General features: G+C 37.5%; 3 protein-coding genes across 3 annotated transcripts in view; 2 read left to right on the forward strand and 1 right to left on the reverse strand.

Annotated features, from left to right (window-relative positions):
* Positions 1–1300: 1300 nt before the first annotated feature.
* Positions 1301–12181, forward strand: LOC6049604 (esterase B1). Its single transcript, XM_038258721.1, has 7 exons — positions 1301–2225; positions 2277–2413; positions 2473–3058; positions 3121–3399; positions 7956–7965; positions 11202–11941; positions 11998–12181. The coding sequence occupies exons 1-7, from the start codon at positions 1507–1509 to the stop codon at positions 12179–12181; spliced, it is 2655 nt and encodes an 884-aa protein (XP_038114649.1). The 5' UTR covers positions 1301–1506.
* A 38-nt stretch (positions 12182–12219) lies between these two features.
* LOC119768607 (esterase FE4-like) lies at positions 12220–13269 on the forward strand. The gene is made up of 2 exons (XM_038258737.1): positions 12220–12845; positions 12908–13269. Exons 1-2 carry the CDS (start codon positions 12220–12222, stop codon positions 13191–13193), a joined length of 912 nt encoding a protein of 303 aa, XP_038114665.1. The 3' UTR covers positions 13194–13269.
* A 6182-nt stretch (positions 13270–19451) lies between these two features.
* Positions 19452–22095, reverse strand: part of LOC6049610 (protein ultraspiracle homolog) — a 42648-nt gene continuing 40004 nt past the window's right edge. Inside the window, exons 6-8 of the mRNA XM_038259978.1 lie at positions 20405–20575; positions 20116–20341; positions 19452–20056 (exon numbers count right to left, since the gene is read on the reverse strand). Of these exons, the coding sequence (XP_038115906.1) occupies positions 19812–20056; positions 20116–20341; positions 20405–20575 (642 nt within the window). The 3' untranslated portion in view covers positions 19452–19811. The remainder of the gene's footprint in view (positions 20057–20115; positions 20342–20404; positions 20576–22095) is intronic.

Consider the following 22095-nt stretch of genomic DNA (forward strand, 5'->3'; position numbering starts at 1 on the left):
AGCGCTTTTCAAATTAAATGCTGAAAATTTCTACTTTAAGCACTGAAATGGGTGCTGAAATTTTTTTAACTTTTCAGCACTTGCTTAGAAAAGTAATATTTTTCAACCTTTTTTTGATTTAAACGATTTATTGACAAAATACATGAACATTTGACTTGGGTGGGTCTCGTGGCGCAGGGGTAGCGGCTTCGGCTGCCGATCCCGATGATGCTATGAGACGCGGGTTCGATTCCCGCCTTATCCACTGAGCTTCTATCGGATGGTGAAGTAAAACGTCGGTCCCGGTTTCTCCTGTCTCGTCAAAGGCGCTGGAGCAGAAATCCCACGTTAGAGGAAGGCCATGCCCCGGGGGGCGTAGTGCCAATAGTTTCATTTCATGAACATTTGACTTATAATCTCACTCAATGGGTGTTTTTTCTGAAATGCAAAAAATATTGTATGGAGCTCGTTGCAAAACTTGAATTTATCGACACTCGACGTATTTATCCAACTCAGTGAACCTTGCTGGATACATGTACGACTCGTGCTGAAAAAATCCTCTTTTTGCAACTTGTTGCATAGACTACTATTATGCCACTATTTGTACACCACTTAAAAGTTTTCAAACTCATATTTTCAGATGCCTTGTTTTTCTTTGAAATTCCGAATGTGAATGATTTTCTAAACGAAATAAAAAAAATATTGTACTACTGATAATACTTTAATCCTGATACAAATTCGAGCATTTTAAATAGCTTAACTTGTCTCAACTGACTTAACAAAAATCTACTTAATAGCCATACAGATTTTGTAAAAAAAAATAATTCTTTTGCCCGAATGAATATTATCATTTATAGACTTTATCAATTAAATCAGATCGTAGAAAAGAGTTCAGAGAATATTTGAGTTTTTTTTGAATTGGTTATAAAGATTCAAAAAAACTTATAAAATCCTTGAAAAAAGGATTTTCATCAACATTTTGAAAAAGAGCAAAACAGCCGTTCAAAAGAGCCGCTCATTTTAATGAGTGAGCGAAAATGAGCGGCTCCTAAAAAAGAGCGGTTTTGTCCACCTTCAGAGAAAACATGTTTATAATAAGAACAGTCCGAAAAATTACTTATAAAAAGTTTGAAAGATGATACCGCCTTGGCCTTGAAAATTAATTGCCGATAAAAAAAATGTTGAAAGAGTTATTCACAAAAAAAGGCAGAAAACGCATAAACTGAAACAGGTTTGGTCAAAAATACAGTGAACCTGTTTACACTAAAAGCCGCCGGGCAACCGGTAAACTTTCGCTTTCGATTTCGATCTGAGCATTTTGGGTTAATCAGTTAGTTGATCACCAGCTTGCTGCAGAGAATCTTGACTCTTGTTTTGCTGAACAAAGTTCTACTTACATTTTATTATTTTTGTGCAATTTTAATCCATAATCATGATCACTTGATTGAAACTCGAATTAAATCTGAAAACAAGCACATCAATCATAATTTCGTGAAACAATTTGACCGTCGCGAGTGAATTTGTACCATGAGTGTCACACCAAAGTGGCTCCAACTCCAACTGGTTTTATCTGTCTGGTACATAATACACCAGCTCAAACAGATCGTCCTTCGGTTCTGGCCCTTTCTCGAGCGCCCAATTGTGAAAGTGAGCCAGGGAAGAGTTCGGGGCGTAACGGCCAAACTGCCCAATGGCAGGCGTTATCACTACTTCAAGAGCATTCCGTACTGCAAACCTCCGGTCGGGGAGTTGAGATTCCGGCCACCGGTTCCGTTGGAGCGATTCGAGCAGCCCGTTCTCAACTGCAGCTACGAACGACCTGATTTTATTCACTATCAAGCTCCGCTGGACAAGTTTATCTTTGGAACGGAGTCGTCCCTTCATTTGAGCGTCTTCACACCAGGCTTGCCGTCGGAAGGTGCCTCCCGATATCCGGTTATTGTGTTTCTTCCGAGTGGGGGTTTCCGAGCGTGTACGAACAGTACCTTTATCTTCGATCCGGAACCCATAGTTCTGGAGGGAGTGGTCGTGGTCACTGTCGGTTATCGTGTTGGCCCGTTGGGATTCCTTTGTCTACCGGATGCTGGTATCAGCGGGAACGCTGGACTTAAAGATCAACGGCTTGCGCTGAAGTGGGTTCATGAGAACATCAACCAGTTCGGGGGCGATGCCGGGAACGTAACCTTGATGGGCTTAAGTGCTGGCGCGTGGTCTGCGTATCTACACTATCTGGCTCCGAATTCAAGGTACTGATTTTTAATGTCATGTAAATGATGTTAAATTTAAAATTCTTTTAGGAAGTACTTCCATAGAATTATTTGCCAAAGCGGGGACGCCTGTACGGACTCGGTGTTCCAGCTAGATCCGGAAGAAAAGGCTAGAAAACTGGCGCAGCTTTTGGGCTGTCGCGGTAGCACAGATCGTGACGTTCTTGGTATGTGAGTATGATCAAATTATTGCATGAAAATATATTGGTACGATTCAACTTTTCAGACACCCTCACAAAGGCCCCCGCCAAGCTGTTGACAAAGCTTCAAAAGAAAATCTGCAGTTCCGGGGAAATCTCCTGCCCAATGAGGTTCATCTTCCGGCCAGTCATAGAGCGCGACCTCACTGCGGACAGCATAATTTGCCAACCGCCAGAGCAGATTCTCAAATCGTACGACACACTGCGAATGCCGATCATGTCCAACCTGTGCAGCGCCGAAGGCGTGCTGGGAATTATGATGAGCCGAGATCGACTGGACCAGTACAACCAGGAGGAATGGCTTGTGCCGCAGTTTTTGGGCCACTCGGAAAAGATGGATCGCCAAAGTGTAGGGAACGAGGTCAAGCAATTTTACTTTGGTGACCGGAAGGTTGGCCAGAGCAGCTTAGCTGCGTTGTGCGACTTCATGACGGATTGTACCTTCGCCGTAACATCCTGTCTGAGCGCCGAATGGATCGCTCGATATCAACCGAATGTAGAGCACTACTTCAGCTACTTCTCGTACAACGGCCGTTTGAACTATGCCAAAGCTGTATTGAATGTAGACGTTAAGGAAGCGAGTCACGGTGACGATCTTTACTATCTTTTCAGGTAAAACTAACTTTAAATCTTAATGACCGTAAGATTTACTCGTATCTTTATTCAAATTTCAGTGCCCCCTTCGTCAAAAAGTTACCCAAAGACAGCGACGAGTACAGGGTACGCGAGATTGTAGTGAAAGCCGTTACCAACTTTGCCAAGTGTGGCAATCCTACGCCGGACGAGAGTCTGCTGGGATTCCAATGGAGGCCGGTGGCGCCAACGGCGCCAAACACGACAAAGTTCGACCTGGATAGTCTGGAGGTGAATTTACCGCCGCGAATGATCCGTAATCCCAACCCGGAACGGAAGGAATTTTGGCGGAAGATGATTCGGGAGAATACCAATTTACTGTGAGCGTGAAATCCTTTCCAAAATGTATGGTTTGTGAGATAAATAGGGTGTATTATTCATGGTAGACCGAATTTTAACTTGATTCATTAGACAAAATTTAAAAAAATATTTTGTAATTTAAAAATTTATGTATCTCGAAGCCGTTGCATCTTATAAAAAAGTGATCAAACAAAAATTGGACGGGCTTTGAAAAAATACACTGAATTAAAAATACACACCACTTCTATGAGATATTTTGATTTTTAAGTTTAAAAGTAAAATTTTAAGAGCGAGTCCACGAACAGGGCATACCCCTTTGTATGGGACGTCGTTTGGACCTCACCAATCTGCCTGAAATTTTCAGGGGTTGTTTGTACATATAAAAATAGCATCTGGCCAAAATATGAGCACTCTAGGTCAATGGGAAGTGGGGCAAATCGGGACACAAAGTTTGAATGTTCAAAAACGTCAAAAATCTTAAAAATGCTGTAACTTTGGCAAAATTTAATTTATTTTCAAAATTCAAAATGCATCTGAAAGGGCTTAAAAAATGCAACAAAATGCAGGATAGAGCATCCCAATTGGTTAAATCTAAAGAGAGTTATTGGCATTTTAGTGAAAAAATATCATAATTTTCAAACTCAAATAAAAAAGTGTTCCATCCAGATATCAACTCGGTTCGACCTGCAGCTTGTAGGGGACATCTGGGACTACCATCTGAGACTGAGAACGCTTTGGGTAAGGCAGTTTAACATATTAAATAGACACTTTTACTTTTAGTGATTTTTTTGGATGTAAATATTTGCTCGGGGGACCCTTTAGATCCCATTTTCTGGTGATAATTTTATCATATTCGTGTTCCTGAGACAATTTCACAATAGAAACATGCATAAAAATGTTTATTTTGATCCATTTTAACCCTTAAAAATAAAAGTTAAAAAAAATCTTCGATTCACCTTTTCATGAAGTTCAAGCTCGTTTCCAAGGATACTAGATGACACCAGAAAAAAGCAGCTATTTAATTTTTTTTAACTTTTATTTTTAAAGGGTTAAAATGGATCAAAATAAACATTTTTATGTATGTTTCTATTGTGAAATTGTCTCAGGAACACGAATATGATAAAATTATCACCAGAAAATGGGATCTAAGGGGTCCCCCGAGCAAAAATTTACAGCCAAAAAAATCACTAAAAGTAAAAGTGTCTATTTAATATGTTAAACTGCCTTACCCAAAGCGTTCTTAATTTCAGATGGTAGTCCCAGATGTCCCCTACAAGCTGCAGGTCGAACCGAGTTGATATCTGGATGGAACACTTTTTTATTTGAGTTTGAAAATTATGCTATTTTTTCACTAAAATGCCAATAACTCTCTTTAGATTTAACCAATTGGGATGCTCTATCCTGCATTTTGTTGCATTTTTTAAGCCCTTTCAGATGCATTTTGAATTTTGAAAATAAATTAAATTTTGCCAAAGTTACAGCATTTTTAAGATTTTTGACGTTTTTGAACATTCAAACTTTATGCCCCGATTTGCCCCACTTCCCATTGACCTAGAGTGCTCATATTTTGGTCAGATGCTATTTTTATATGTACAAACAACCCCTGAAAATTTCAGGCAGATTGGTGAGGTCGATGCGAGATGGGTATGCTTTGCTCGTGGACTCGCTCTTAAGGTGATGCCACGTTTTTTTTTTTTCGTTCAAAATTTTTAAGCACAAAGCCAAACACAAACTGACGAAAAATGAGTTGCATTGGAGAATTTGAACGGTGTGCGTCGCGGTCATCACGCAGGATTTTCGGTGTCGTTTCCGTCTTTGTTGTCCCCCCGATTGTGTGTGTATTTCGATCCGGGCGGTTTCGGGATGTTTGACAGTTGCGTTGGAGAATCTGAACGGTGCGCGTCGCGGTCCTCACGCAGGATTTTCGTTGCCGTTTCCGTCTTTGTTGTACTTCCGATTGTGTGTGTATTTCGATCCGGGCGGTTTCGGGATGTTTGACAGTTGAGTTGGAGAATCTGAACGGTGCGCGTCGCGGTCCTCACGCAGGATTTTCGTTGCCGTTTCCGTCTTTGTTGTCCTTCCGATTGTGTGTGTATTTCGATCCGGGCGGTTTCGGGATGTTTGACAGTTGAGTTGGAGAATCTGAACGGTGCGCGTCGCGGTCCTCACGCAGGATTTTCGTTACCGTTTCCGTCTTTGTTGTCCCTCCGATTGTGTGTGTATTTCGATCCGGGCGGTTTCGGGATGTTTGACAGTTGAGTTGGAGAATCTGAACGGTGCGCGTCGCGGTCCTCGCGCAGGATTTTCGTTGCCATTTCCGTCTTTGTTGTCCTCCCGATTGTGTGTGTATTTCGATCCGGGCGGTTTCGGGATGTTTGACAGTTGCGTTGGAGAATCTGAACGGTGCGCGTCGCGGTCCTCGCGCCGGATTTTCGTTGCCGTTTCCGTCTTTGTTGTACTTCCGATTGTGTGTGTATTTCGATCCGGGCGGTTTCGGGATGTTTGACAGTTGCGTTGGAGAATTTGAACGGTGTGCGTCGCGGTCCTCGCGCCGGATTTTCGTTGCCGTTTCCGTCTTTGTTGTACTTCCGATTGTGTGTGTATTTCGATCCGGGCGGTTTCGGGATGTTTGACAGTTGAGTTGGAGAATCTGAACGGTGCGCGTCGCGGTCCTCACGCAGGATTTTCGGTGTCGTTTCCGTCTTTGTTGTCCCCCCGATTGTGTGTGTATTTCGATCCGGGCGGTTTCGGGATGTTTGACAGTTGCGTTGGAGAATCTGAACGGTGCGCGTCGCGGTCCTCGCGCCGGATTTTCGTTGCCGTTTCCGTCTTTGTTGTACTTCCGATTGTGTGTGTATTTCGATCCGGGCGGTTTCGGGATGTTTGACAGTTGAGTTGGAGAATCTGAACGGTGCGCGTCGCGGTCCTCACGCAGGATTTTCGTTGCCGTTTCCGTCTTTGTTGTCCTTCCGATTGTGTGTGTATTTCGATCCGGGCGGTTTCGGGATGTTTGACAGTTGAGTTGGAGAATCTGAACGGTGCGCGTCGCGGTCCTCACGCAGGATTTTCGTTACCGTTTCCGTCTTTGTTGTCCCTCCGATTGTGTGTGTATTTCGATCCGGGCGGTTTCGGGATGTTTGACAGTTGAGTTGGAGAATCTGAACGGTGCGCGTCGCGGTCCTCGCGCAGGATTTTCGTTGCCATTTCCGTCTTTGTTGTCCTCCCGATTGTGTGTGTATTTCGATCCGGGCGGTTTCGGGATGTTTGACAGTTGCGTTGGAGAATCTGAACGGTGCGCGTCGCGGTCCTCGCGCCGGATTTTCGTTGCCGTTTCCGTCTTTGTTGTACTTCCGATTGTGTGTGTATTTCGATCCGGGCGGTTTCGGGATGTTTGACAGTTGCGTTGGAGAATTTGAACGGTGTGCGTCGCGGTCATCACGCAGGATTTTCGGTGCCATTTCCGTCTTTGTTGTCCCCCCGATTGTGTGTGTATTTCGATCCGGGCGGTTTCGCGTTTTCGTATTTTAGTTGGTTTTATCTTTCCACAGCCGGCTGTCTAAGATTAAATCATTTATGCTAAACTCAACACCAAATAACCGGGAATAGTCTCATCCGCATACTCCGACTGATTGCCTTGAGAATGCATAATACATCACACCATTAAACAAAATTTATTGATTATTGGGTCGCATCATCATCCTCTATGTTGAATCCTAGCCATTACCCTTACCCACTAACAAAATCCCAAGTAGAAGTAGTTTTCCGGCACACGCGGGGGTGTGGATATCGTATAGAACCCACCCTTGGTAGCAGCCTGTGCTAACTAACATTCCCGTCCCATTCCCTCGAGATCTACAAACTGACATGGCGGGCGCCGTTGGTGACCAACGACTGTTTCCTATTCGCACCGGCTCTAGTTTTGATGATCGTGATGTTTTATCTTTTCAGCGCATTCATGCATGCTGTTGATAAGGGAAACATCATTTGATCGTTGAAGCCTGTGACCGGTTGTGCTGATGGGATATTATGGTCCTGTTCAGCAACGGAGAAGGACAACCATGGGTGGTCTCTCATGCTCAAAGTCAAACACAAACTGACGAAAAATGCAGGATTGTATGTCTCTCCTTAAAAAAAATACAAAAAATCATTTACTGAAACTGTTTTTTTGAAAAGTGGTCTAGACCTCTAGAGAATTGTCTGGAGAAATGATTCCCACTATCGGTTTTTAAAAATTTTAAAGTTTAGAGCACTTTAAAAAAACAGTTTTAATGAAAAAAAGTTTTATTTTTAGGAGAGACATGCCATCTTGCATTTTTCGTGAGTCTTTTTGTAACATCTTAGGCTATTTCCTCAAAAAATTTGAACAAAAAAGATCGTGACACCATCTTATCTTATAACTTCTAAACTTAACGGTACACATCAACCAGACCTTTTGCACCAAGATTAGTGTTACAGACATTTTAGTATCTTCAAAACTACGGGAACTATCGTTAATTTTTTTTATTCACCCCTAAAATACTGTTTACAACATAATTTACGACAAAATTTTACTATTGTTACACTCAAATTGTTGCAGGATTGGGTCCGTAAGTTTGACTATTTCAGAAAAAGAAGACAACAACTTCCTTGGTTGCTGTGCACCCTTAAAAATTTAAAAATCTCATAGAAGTGGCGTGTATTTTTATTTCAATGAACTTGTTTCAGAAAGCCCGTCCAATATCCTACAAGTTTGATTTGGATCACTTTATTATACGATGCAACGGCTTCGAGATACAGAAATTTTTAAATTATAAAATACAAAAATATTTAAATAACTTACGCCCTTCTCAAATGTTATTTTCGAGTACAATTGGCTCCATAAACACAAAATGGCTTATATAGGCCTAGGATAACATGTCTACAAAGTTTCATTGAAATTGGAGAGGGTCGGGTACAAAAGTACCAGGAAAAATCCCGATTTGAGCTGGAAAAAAAGTTGTAGGTATGGATAAGGACTACACTGAAAAAATAGTAAAAAAAATTTTGGTGATTTTTAAATTCACTTTTTGTCACTAAAACTTAATTTGCAAAAAAAAAAAACAAACATTTTAATTTTTTTATGTTTTAGGGCATATGTAATCTTTTCAGAAATTTCCAGAATGTACAAAAAATGTCAAGTTACAATTTGTTTAATCAATACAGCTTTTTTCAAAAACAAAGACGAAATATTGGTCGCAAACATTTTAACTTAATTTTTCGATGTGAACAAGAATTTGCAACGGAGAAGGACAACCATGGGTGGTCTCTCATGCTCATGCTCATGCTCATGCTCATGCTCGATGTGAACAAGAATTTGCAATCAAAAAAAACATAAGTGAAATTTTGGTAAAGTGCACCGTTTTCAAGTTATAGCAATTTTTAGGTAAGTTTTTTTCAATGTTATAATATAATTCGTGAAATTTTCCAATCTCTTTGAAAACAATAATTTTATTTTTTTATCGAGACTAACATTATAAAAGAACCAAACATTCAATAATGCTCACTTATAAAAATGGTGACCACAGAAGATTAAAAAAAAACTACCTTTACCTCATTAAAATGTTCCAAAAACCTGAACAAAAGAATGAAATAAATCCGTACGAAACGTATAATCTGCGAAAGAACAGCAAAATTTGTCGCTTGAGTGCAATGAACACATAACACGAATCAAACGCGGCTATTTGCGAATGCATTTTCAATGTTATGAATACAAATGGAACAAAAACCGGCGTGGCATTGAAAAGAATTGCCAAAAATAGATACTGACCAGGGGCGCCGACTCTGGGGGGGGCACGGTACTTTTTGCCCCCCCTTAAAATTGGGCAGGGGGGGCAGCCCATACATTGTGCCCCCCCAGAAATTTTGGAAGAAAAATATTCTTATTTTAAATATTACAAAAAAATTCACAGAAATAATTGAAAATAATATTTAAAACTGAATTGGAATTCGATAGAATTCTTGTAAGCGAATCTGTAAAATAGTTCAAAAACATTTGTTGTTTTTTAAATCGACAACGTTTCATCTATACTACTGCGCTCTCTTATGCTAACTAGGTAGTAAAACCAGCAAGCTTAGCATACAAGAGCAAACTTACGCAAACTCTTGTCAAAACAATCATCAAGTTTTCAGACGCAACATTCTGCGATTTGCCATTGTAGATCAGGATTTAGCGAAAATGAACTGAAACACTTTTCAAAATGGTCATGTGATGACAGCCTTACATTTAAAAAAATGCTGATAAATTCGATTTTTTTTGAGTAATTTTAGGTAATTTTTTTCTTGATTTCTTTTTAAAAATTGCAAATTTTTGGTCGTATCAAATTATTATAATGCCTTTTTTGATTTTATTAAAAACCGTTTGTGTATCTTTTTGGTTATTCTTAAATTCTGAAATTCTGAAATTCTGAAATTCTGAAATTCTGAAATTCTGAAATTCTGAAATTCTTAAATTCTTAAATTCTTAAATTCTTAAATTCTTAAATTCTTAAATTCTTAAATTCTTAAATTCTTAAATTCTTAAATTCTTAAATTCTTAAATTCTTAAATTCTTAAATTCTTAAATTCTTAAATTCTTAAATTCTTAAATTCTTAAATTCTTAAATTCTTAAATTCTTAAATTCTTAAATTCTTAAATTATTAAATTCTTAAATTCTTAAATTCTTAAATTCTGAACAAATAAATTGATGTTAAATTTTCGATTATTTTTAAACATTGTTTCTTTTTTGTAATTTCCAAATTTCTGATTTTTTATATTTCTGAATTTCAACTTTTGATTTTTAACATTTTTAAGCCATGAGTTTTTTTTAACCCTAGGGTTTTTTAAACTTTTTTTAAATTTTGGATTATTTATTTTTTTTCTGTTATTTTTTTCTAAATTGCAGATTTGAAAAAAATGTTGTTTTTTAATGTGTATTTTCCAATTTCTGAAGTTCTAAATTTTTGCTTTTTACTTTTGTTTTCATTTTTAGAAAATTTGTGTTGTTGAATTTTAAATACCTGATAATTTTTATTATTGACTGTTACTTCTGGAAAATAAGTGAGAATATGCCAATTAGAAGGAATTCGCCTTCCAAACATATAAAAAATTCCCCCAATAAACATTCTCAATCACGTTTTAATAAATTATCTTTTTCAAAAAAAAAAATGGATTCCGGATGAAAAAAAATCTTACCACATCGTAATATTCAAATTGGTAAAATTCGTGATATACAATAAACTTAAACATCAAATCGCCACTCTCACCTAACGATTTCGGAAAACAACCGTGCCCCCCCAACATTTTGGTCTAGTCGGCGCCTCTGATACTGACAGTGGCATCTATAAACAATAACTCCAATTAACCCTTTTAGGGTTGAAATTTAAAATTATAAATTAGGTTTAGGTGATGATGATTTTGTGAACTATACAAAATTCGAGGAATGGATTTTAAAATTTTCATGTATGGGTCATTTATGACCCATTAGGCTTGAAAGGGTTAAACTTGATCAGGTTTGATAAAAAAAATACTACAAACCGGTTCAAATGCGCTTCCCTGAAAGGAAGTTAATCACTCCACATGAAATCGAAACCGCGAAATTTTGATCATGGGCAGCTACGTCTGGCCAGTAGCTCCTCGTGCGTAAGTGGCTTTCAACTAAACGGTTTTATCACTTAATGACAATTTCCTTGAGAGAGAGAGGCTCTCCATCACCGCTGGTTTGTCGGACCCGACTTAAAGTCGTTCAAATATCCCAAACAAGCTTTTTTATCGCCATTTTCCGCGCAGTGGCGCTACGACTAAACGAGCCTTTTAGTGCGGAGTTAGTCGTGCTGTAGAGTTCAACCTGGTACCATGACTCTCAAGTGGGCTAAGCTACAGCTGGTCATAGTGCTGTGGTACGCCTGGCACCAGCTTAAGCAGATCCTGCTCCGATTTTGGCCCTTTCTCGAGCGTCCCATAGTGGAAGTACGCCAGGGTGGAGTTCAGGGCGTAACGGCCAGGCTGCCCAACGGCGTGCGTTATCACTACTTCAAGTGCATTCCGTACAGCAAAGCTCCGGTCGGGGAGTTGAGGTTCCGGTCACCGGTTCCACTGGAGAGGTTTGAGCAGCCCGTCTTGGACTGTAGTTACGAAAGGCCTGATTTTGTTCAGATTCAGGGACCTCACGACCTGCGCGTAGTCGGGGTTGAGTCGTCACTTCATCTGAGCGTTTTCACGCCGGGATTGCCGCCGGAAGGTGCTTCGAAGTATCCCGTGATTGTGTATATCCCGGGTGGAGGACTACGGGCGTGCACCAACAGTACGTTCATCTACGATCCGGCTCACATCGTTCAGCAGGGAGTCGTCGTGGTCACTGTGGCGTACCGTGTTGGACCGTTGGGATTCCTGTGTCTACCGGATGCTGGTATTAGTGGAAACGCTGGACTCAAAGATCAACGGCTTGCGCTGAAGTGGGTTCATGAGAACATCTCCAAGTTCAGGGGAGACACCGAGAACGTGACCTTGATGGGTCAAAGTGCCGGCGCGTGGTCAGCTTATCTGCACTATCTGTCTCCGAATTCCAGGTACTGATCTTCGATATGAAGTCAAGATGGTCAATAAATGTTTGTATTCGTTATAGAAAGTACTTCCACCGGGCGATCTTCCAAAGTGGGGACACCTGTACGGAATCGGTGTTCCAACTCGATCCGGAAGAAAAGGCCAGAAAGTTGGCGAAGCTTCTGGGTTGCCGAGGCAGTTCGGATCGCGAGGTTCTGGGTACGTATCTCAACAACTTAAACGAGCGCACGTGCAAAAACCGTTGATCCGCTTCCAAAACAAACGCGACCCGAGTGCTGAGTCAATGCAAAACAAGGCCGTACTTAATTCTACCGACTTTTCAGACACCCTCATGAGTGCGCCTGCCACAGCGCTAACTCAAGCTCAACTCAAGATCTGCAGCCCCGGTGAGGAGTCCTGCCCGATGAGGTACGCCTTCCGGCCGGTCATCGAGCGCGACATCACCGCGGACAGCATCATTTGCCAATCGCCGGAGCAGATTCTCAAAGCGTACGACACACTGCGAATGCCAATCATGTCCAGCTTGTGCAGCGCCGAAGGAATGCTTGGAGTTAAGCTGAGCCGGAATCGACTTCACAAGTACAACCGGGAAGAAATGCTGGTGCCGCAGTTTTTGGGATGCCCGGAAAAGATGGATCGTCAGGGAGTGGGGAAAAAGGTGAAGCAATTCTACTTTGGAGACCGGAAGGTTGGCCCGAACACGCTGAATGCGTTTTGTGACTACGCATCCGATTATACCTTCGCCGTAACGTCCCAGCTGAGCGCCGAATGGATCGCTCGATATCAACCGAGGGTAGAGCACTTCCACAGCTACTTTTCGTACGACGGTCGTATGAACTATGTGAAAGCAATAATGGGGGTGGACATACCGGGAGCTAGTCACAGTGACGATCTTTACTATCTTTTCAGGTATTATTTTCTTTTTAATCACATAATTTTAAAATCATCAGTTTTATTTTTTTTTAATTCAGCGCTCCTTACGTCAAACCGTTACCAGAAGACTGCGACGAATACAAGATACGTGAGGTTGTACTGAAAACCGTAACTAATTTTGTCAAATGCGGCAATCCAACGCCAGACCATAGTTTAATGGGATTCCGGTGGACACCGGTATCGACGGTGCCACGTGAAGAGACAAAACCGTTTGATTTGGATTGTTTGGAAGTCAATTTGCCGCCGCGGATGATTCGAAATCCAAACCAGGACCGGATGGAGTTTTGGAGGAAAATTATGCTAGATAATACAAATTTGCTGTGAATTTATTACTGTGTAGGGGAAATTAATACAAATGGTCATATAATTTGAGCAATTCTTTAGAAAAAATCTAAAAGACATATATCACAGACAAACATCATTTTGACTTTGAGAAGAAAGTCTAAGCTATATTAGTGCATTCACCACACTGCTCCAATTTACTGCAATACAATGTTGAGCTTGTAAAATGATTCCTTTTATTGTAAAATAAGTTTTAATATTTGTGAAAACAATAAATTGATCGAGTTTTCAGCACGCTTGGTATTCAAAGAATAAAAGAATGTGAAAATTTGAAGAAAATCTGGCTGTGAAATCAAATTTGGTGAAAATTCATGAATTTTTATTCGACTGTGTTTTTTTTTATTTTTTGTATAGCCAAAAACACAATGTTGCAGCAATAGTCAGAAATTCGCAATTCGCAATTCGCAATTTTCAGTGTAAGAACGGGCCTTGACCGATCTTATGCACTAGGTTCCCGACGAACACGCACTGCCCTTACACCTACATCTCACCCTTGCTCTGAGTCAGTACGAGCAGCACGCTAGAACACGCTTTGAGTGTTCGTGCCAGGCATGCACACCTTCTTTTCCGGTTACGCATTTTAACTCGGCCGGGGGTGGTACATTAAGTAGGGTTTGATGTAAGTATAAGCGCCTAACCATTAAAAGTGTGCCTAACAACTTTCATTAAAGCAAAAACTGTTTTATTTTCAGTTTGAATTTAAAAACTAATTGTTATTTACTGTGTATTGTTTTCTCCTGAAATCTTCCCTATTGTTGAGTCTGTTTATCTGTTGCTATTTCTTTTGTCGCGGTGTTTTGTTACAATTTTTGGTCCTAAGCATTTTATAAAAGTTTTTCAAAAGTACAATAGTAATATTTGTGTTAATTCTTTGATCACTCCAAAAATTGAGTAAGGGCTCGAACCTCATTTGTTTGAAGAAAAGGGTGAAGATTGAAAACAATGGACAGTGAAAGAAATATACTATTTGAAGAATCAATAGTAAAAGAAAGATAGTAATTTATGAAGTAGATAAAGAAATTAACAATAATTAATAAATAGAGGTAACAAACAAGCTTAGATTGTATTGAGGGCAATTTATAGGGCAGATGAAAAATTATTCAAATAGATAAATAAAGAAAAGGCACATGATAAACAAAATCGACATCGCTGCCAAATTAAGGGAAAGCAGAAAGTATGTTACAGCAGCATCAATTGGTAAAATAGAATTAAAAAGCGTTGAGAAATAAGAGAATCAAATGAGTAAAATCGAAATCAAATGGAGGATAGTAAACAGAAGCCGCGTTAGAAAATCAATGAAACAAAATAAACAGAAGATAGGTGGTAGATGAAATGGAAAGAAGAGAAACCCCGTTGTGCGATGTTTCAGGTACATCCACAGCAGTTGACTCAACATACTGCGAATCAAAACAATACCGTCTACAATCACAAATTACTTCCCTTTCCCACATTGACGCGCCCCTTTCTTCTAGCCGTCTCTACTCTGACCCTCGCTGGTCAAAGGTTTACGAGTCGTTTCCACAGGCCACCAGCTAGGTCATCATGAAAACCAAGCCAACGTGGAGGTAAGAAAATAGGACACTTGCAAGGAACCAGAGCTATACTGTCTTGATCAAGTATGATCTAACAGGACTACGGACGTAGTCAGTGACGCTCCTTCCAGGATGTTCCTCGCCTGAGCGTCAACTGAAGAGGTATCATCAGCATCATTCGCACTTGGCCTGCAGCAATAGTCAGAAATTATAAAAAAAAGGAAAACATTAGAGACTATTAACAAAAAAAAATTTTATTATCTAAAAATATTATTAAATTAATATCAAAATAAAAAAATAAATCGGAATAAGAAGAAACGAATCATGCAAAGAATGGAAAATTTAATTTAACGAGAGATAAAATATGAGGTTGTAATGCAAAGTGAGAAATTAGTACAAAAACACTTAGGATTCCCGACTTTTCAAAAACAAGAATGATAACAAATCAACCAATTTTAAATAAATATCATGCTATCGTAAAATGCAGTAAAACTAGAGACTAAATCTACAAAAAATCTAAAATGTAAATTAAAACAATTAGTGTTTAAAAAATAATGCAAGGCTTTTCAATATACAAAATACCAGTAACTGCTAAACATCTATCCATATCTAGCAACATTGTTTGAAAATAAAAGAAGTTGACAAAAAACTGAATTTTAAATTGTAATATTTTTTAAACAAAAATGGTTTAAATTATGATTACAGTAATTATTCTTTGAAAATATAAAAATCAAATTATCTAGCAAATTGTGTAAAAATACGTTTTTATCCAGCTTCCTTACAAAAACCTAGATTTTGACATTAAATTTTAAAATCAATTCTGAATATTTCATGTTGTCATTATTTTAATGTCTTCAATATTTTTTTTTTTTTTTCAATGCAAAACCAGTTGAATAAGTTTTCCTCTTATTAAGGTAAAATTGCGTAAAAAGGCTTATTTTTTGTTATTTAAAAAAAATTTAATATTTTTTTTATTTTTTTGCGAAAAGGTAAAAGTTTATCATTGTTTTCATTTAAAACGTTAATATTTGGATTTAATGTTAGTTAAGTATTCGATAAATGAAACTCAATCTTCATCGCAATTATTTGTTGCTCATAGAAAATTTCAAGTGAAAAAATAATGAATGCAAAAATGTTTAGTGGCTTTTATTTAATTTCAAAACTACAAAAAGTTTTTATTGCCAAACTTTAATTAGAATCGCTTTGAAAAATGTTACCATCATCCAATTTAAAATAGATTTGAGCAGTTCTTTAGGATTTCGGTCATTCGATTTTTTTTTGTATTTTTTAATCCGACTGAATCTTTTTTGGTGCCTTCGGTATGCCCAAAGAAGCCATTTTGCATCATTAGTTTGTCCATATAATTTTCCATACAAATTTGACAGCTCTCCATACAAAAATGATGTATGAAAATTCAAAAATCTGTATCTTTTGAAGGAATTTTTTGATCGATTTGTTGTCTCCGGCAAAGTTGTAGGTATGGATACGGACTACACTGGAAAAAAAATGATACACGGTAAAAAAAATTGGTGATTTTTTTTACTTTTTATCACTAAAACTCAATTTGCAAAAAAAACACTATTTTTATTTTTTTTATATGTTTTAGAGGACATAAAATGCCAACTTTTCAGAAATTTCCAGGATGTGCATAAAATCATTGAGCGAGTCATGAATTTTTGGATCAATACTGATTTTTTCAAAAAATTGAAATATTGGTCGCAAAAATTTTTCAACTTCATTTTTCGATGTAAAATCAAATTTGCAATCAAAAAGTACTTTACTGAAATTTTGATAAAGTGCACCGTTTTCAAGTTAAATCCATATTTAGGTGACTTTTTTTGGAAATAGTAGCAGTTTTTCTTTTTTTCAAATTAGTGCACATGTTTGCCCACTTTTGAAAAAAATATTTTTGAAAAGCTGAGAAAATTCTCTATATTTTTCTTCTTCGTATTTTGTTGATTCTCAGCTTTTCAAAAATATTTTTCTCAAAAGTTGCTGAGATATTGTCATGCAAAGATTTAAAAACAGGAAAATTGATGTTTTCTAAGTCTCACCCAAAAAAACACCATTTTTCAATGTCGATATCTCAGCAACTAATGTTCCGATTTTAAATGTTAAAATATGAAACATTTGTGAAATTTTCCGATCTTTTCGAAAACAATATTTTCAAATCAAGACTAACATTTTAAAAGGGAATAATATTGAATGTTTGGCCCTTTTGAAATGTTAGTCTTGATTTGAAAATTTTGAAAATATTGTTTTCGAAAAGATCGGAAAATTTCACAAATATTTCATATTATAACATTGAAAATCGGAACATTTGTTGCTGAGATATCGACATTGAAAAATGGTGGGCTGTTTGGGTGAGACTTAGAAAACATCAATTTTCCTGTTTTTAAACCTTTGCATTGCAATATCTCAGCAACTAAAGGTCGTATCAACAAAGTCCGAAGAAGAAAAATATAGAGAATTTTCTCAGCTTTTCAAAAATATTTTTCTCAAAAGTGGGCAAACATGTGCACTAATTTAAAAAAAATGAAAAACTTCGACTATTTTCAAAAAAGTCACCTAAATATGGATTTAACTTGAAAACGGTGCACTTTATCAAAAATTCAGTACAGTACTTTTTGATTGCAAATTTGATTTTACATCGAAAAATGAAGTTGAAAAATTTTTGCGACCAAAATTTCGATTTTTAGAAAAATCAGTATTGATTCAAAAATGTATAACTCGGTCAATGATTTTTTGCACAACCTGGAAATTTCTGAAAAGTTGGCATTTGATGTCCTCTAAAACATCTCAAAAAAATAAAAATAGTGTTGTTTTGCAAATCAAGTTTTAGTGACAAAAAGTTAAATAAAAAATCACCAAAAAAAATTTAACCGTGTATCATATTTTTCAGTGTAGTCCATATCCATACCTACAACTTTGCCGAAGACACCAAATCGATCAAAAAATTCCTTCAAAAGATACAGAATATTGATTTTTCATACATCATTTTTGTATGGACAGCTGCCAAATTTGTATGGAAAATTATATGGACAAACTAATGATGCAAAATGGCTTCTTTGGGCATACCGAAGGCACCAAAAAACTTTCAGTCGGATTAAAAAATACAAAAATTAAAATTAAAGAAAAAAGACCGATTTCGTAGAGAATTGCTCACTTTCTATGCCTTAAATAGATTTTTCATTGTTAAATAGATTAAAATAAAAAAATGAACTTTAATTTTCAGGTTTTTTAGTAGTTGGATAGCTTGATTTTTTTTAAAGTAATAAAAAAGGTTTTAACCGTTTAGTTTTAATATAAAGTAATTTTTCAAAAGAAGAGACCTCAATTCGTCGCCATCGTGCTAACTTGTCGTACGTGCATTTTGGGCCAAATTGAGTTAAGAACGCCACTTTGTGCAGCTCACAATGCCTCACCTTTTGACCTTCACAGATCCCCAAAATTCGATTTCAATCCTGAGATATTCAACAAAAACCGAAAAAACTCCGTGCGTTTTTGTCACTTTACATATAAAAGTAGTTTCAATCTTGTCGTGCTATCTTGTCACTCCATGAAAATTGATGTAAGTGCGACAAAAGGCCAAAGGCATTTCAGGCCAGGAAAGTCAGGATGCGTTTGTCGCACGTACAAGCTAGACTAACGTAAACATTTGTAATTATAACTCGGGACTCCAGCAACCAACTTCAACCAAACTTTGGGACAATGCACAGAATGGTGAGCCAAACAAAACGTGATTGTTATTGTTTGCATTGCGTGCTCTCGTTTTTGAATATTCAAGGTCAAACATTAAAACGCGTTTTTCTCGGAACGTCAAAATGGCGGGTGCGACAAGATAGCACGACGACGTCGAATTAGTTTAATAAAAAGCAAGATTTTTTCAGAAAAGGATAATTTCAGTTTCAATTTGTAATTTCAGTTTCAATAATGCAAGATTGAAAGAAAATCTTATTAAAATCTTAAAAATATATTTTTGTCCTTTTATTTAGACCACAAAACATCTCAGTGAGGTCATTATGTTTATAACTCAATGAGTTATTTTAAAGACATCCAACAATCAATAATCTATGAAAACAACTTATTTGAAGACAACAAATCGATTAGAAAATCCGTTTTCAAATTATAGAATATTGAATCTTAGCTTTTTTTTGTATGAAAAGCTACTATTATGATGCAACCAAATCAACATACAAGGACGCAATTTTTAAAAAAAGCAATTTTGGTTCAAATTGTCAACGAAGACAAAGAAATTTCTTTACTTTTTCATTTAGATTTAAGCTCTGAACTACGAACGGAAAGTTGGGTTAACGCTGAGTGACTTCAAGCTGTCAATTCACGTAACTCATTCTCTTTTATCGAGAAAAAAAAAATGAGTTCTCACTCACAGTTGGTGAGATCCGCGAGAGTTTCTCTCGACTGATTGAGGCGGATGATAGTTCAAGATGGGATGAGGTGATAACGAACTTGTTGACATAACTACGTTTCTTGGAGGGTGATGAGAGATTGTGCGGTGGTAATAACAATGACTATCGTCGGCACGATATGAATATGATCTTTATCGTTTCGTGCAAAGAAATTGGAGCGATAGTACGTGACGAATCCTACCAATATTGGGCATTTCTTTCAAGTAACTTCAACGCGTTTAGCTGTTTGATTCACTAAATTTATCTATATGCGAATAATGTTAAACTTTTATTTCATCTTTTTTTTTTTTGTATCAACAGAGTGTTTTGTAATCTTAGATCGATTTTTCATAAAATCTATTTGCACCATTTTTCATTTTCATTACTTTACTTTATAGTTCATATATATATTAAAATATATTTATCATTTAATAAGTTACTGAGTCCTACAATTTGCTTAAAAACTTCATAGTATCGTTTGCTTTCTGAAATAAGAAAATTCCTAAATTTCAAGCTTTCTACAGTTGCGCAGAAAGTAACCTTAACAATAGAATAATAAAAAAAAATCATGTGATGAGGAGAAGAATACCGTGAAACGCTATATATTCTAGAGCTTTTTTTCATTCTCATTGTTTTGATCATGCATTTTTTTTTTTATTTTACATCGGCGTGTCGAGCATCTCGATGATAAAGTTGTCCAAATGCTTATCACTGAGCAACCGAATAAAGTTCAGATGGTCGAGACACTTGAGGCTGATCGAGCGCAACGCCGGAAGCCTCAGCAGCAGCTGCGCGAACCGCCCATCCTCGGACGGATGCTGCTGCTTGCAGTACTCGTCCAGGCAGCCGTAGATCTTTTCCCGCATGTGGTCGATCTCTTTCTGGCATTTGAGCCCTCGAATGTCTGAGCGAATTGAAAAAATGAGAATTCCAGAAACCAACACCACATAATGCTTCACTCACCTGGATTAAATAGAATAATAGCCTTGAGAACGCCGAGCTCAGCTCGAGTCACGTCCAGTCTTTTCATTTTGATGCCGAGCTCGCACAGGATGCGATCGAACAGCGTGTCCACCCCAGCCTGCTGGGCGCTGTTCCGGTGCAGGGTAAAGTTCGGCCCCAGGCACATCAGCTGCGGCTGCCGGATCGTCACCCGACTGCCGTCCGGCGAGCGTTCCGTCTCAATGTACTAAAATCAAAATTCACTCATGAATTTCCTTACCAACAAAATCTAAACACTGAAAAGACAAACCTCCATACTCCGCCAGGCGACGGCCGCGATCAGCATCTCGTTCCAGCCGCACCGCAGCAGCATCACCTGGTCGTCCCGGTGCAGGTTCGTGAAGTTGGGCATCCGGCGGGCAAAGTCTATCAGCTGAAAGATCTGCTTGTTCACCATCTGGCACAGGTGGGAGACGGCGCCCTGGAAGGAGGAAGTGAACGGAGTTTTTTTAGTATTGCTGTTAGGTAACATTTAAATGATTTTTTATGTATTCTAGTAAAAATTGATCAATTACTGATCGACCAAAAAAAATTGACCAAATGCAATTAATTTTAAGGTTTATTATTGCTATACTTAAAAAAGATCTTTATGATAATAATCAAATTTCTGGTTTATTAATGTTGCTTTTTTATAATTTCAATTGAACAATTTTAATATATTTTTTATGTAGCTTAATTCTTGCTTCACACTGCACACTGGTGAAAACTTGCGAAAGGCAGTTTGAATTCGTTGGCTAAAATAATGTTTAAATACCTTTTGGACCTAAAGCGAAAACAAATACCCTATTGGATCTTATGACATTAAAACGAAGAGATTGGAGAGCCTAAAGCTTGAGAGTTGTTTTACGTAATGTTTATAAAAAGTGGTCACATTTTGACCTTCAGATAAAATGTCAATAAAAAAATGCCAAAATTAGATAAAATGCAGTATTTTCTGGTTTTTTATTTCACCTTGGATCTTCCCGCAAATTTTGAAAAATTAAATTTAAAAAAAATCAACAAATCTTGGCAAAATTTGAACTTAAGAGACCAACAGAAAGAGTGACAACACAAAGCTTAAATTTAAATAATTTCAATAGCGATTAATTATTGAAATCATTTTTAGGAAATACTCCGTTTTTGAAAAAATATTTAAGAAAAAACAAAAGTAAGAAACAAAACATCAAAACGCCTAAGATGCGGGAGGAAAGGAACTACAGTACTTGTTCGGTAACTGGGCGTTGTTGAACTGGGCTGCTTTTTAACTGGGCGCTCGATCACTCGATCACAAACAAATCTAAGCAACCTTTTTTTTAAATTTTGTAGAGAAATTATCTTGAAAGCAGACGAATTAGGACTTTTTGTTCGTTTTGGATCTGATTTTTTTCGTGTCTGAGTTAAACGCAAAATTATTTTTGTCATTCAGAGATGTAAAAGTGTTATTTGTTTCAATACAAATGTAGAGTCTATTTGAAAACCAATGGCACTTATTTAATTTTGTATTGGTTATTTTTTTTCATAATTTTAATATTTTTTGAAAAAATATAATTTAGCATTACCGTAATCTGGGGCGAATCGGGACTTCATTCTGAATAGGGACTGCAGTTTTTTAAGCACTCAAAGCTTTTAAATTTGTAAATGGATGTACACATTTTGTTGGTCTGAGTCTATTCTAACCGAAACCAACCAGAAAATTCAAAATACAGCTGTCCCGATTCATCCCAGATGACGAAAACTTGAAATTTGTCCTTTATGTTGCTGGGCACTGGCTAGTTTTAAAGACAATTATTGGAGATAAAGTTTAATTTGCATTGTACCGTTAACTCGTTTTAACAATTTAATGTTCATGATTCACAAGTTTTTGTAAAATAAATTTTATATTTGATCCATGATCATTACAATTTTTTGATAATTTGTGACGGTAATTTTTTTTTTTGGGCCGTTCACACCGAATTCCAGAAA

This window comes from Culex quinquefasciatus, chromosome 3 (genome assembly GCF_015732765.1).
Source record: "Culex quinquefasciatus strain JHB chromosome 3, VPISU_Cqui_1.0_pri_paternal, whole genome shotgun sequence".
Classification (NCBI taxonomy): domain Eukaryota; kingdom Metazoa; phylum Arthropoda; class Insecta; order Diptera; family Culicidae; genus Culex; species Culex quinquefasciatus.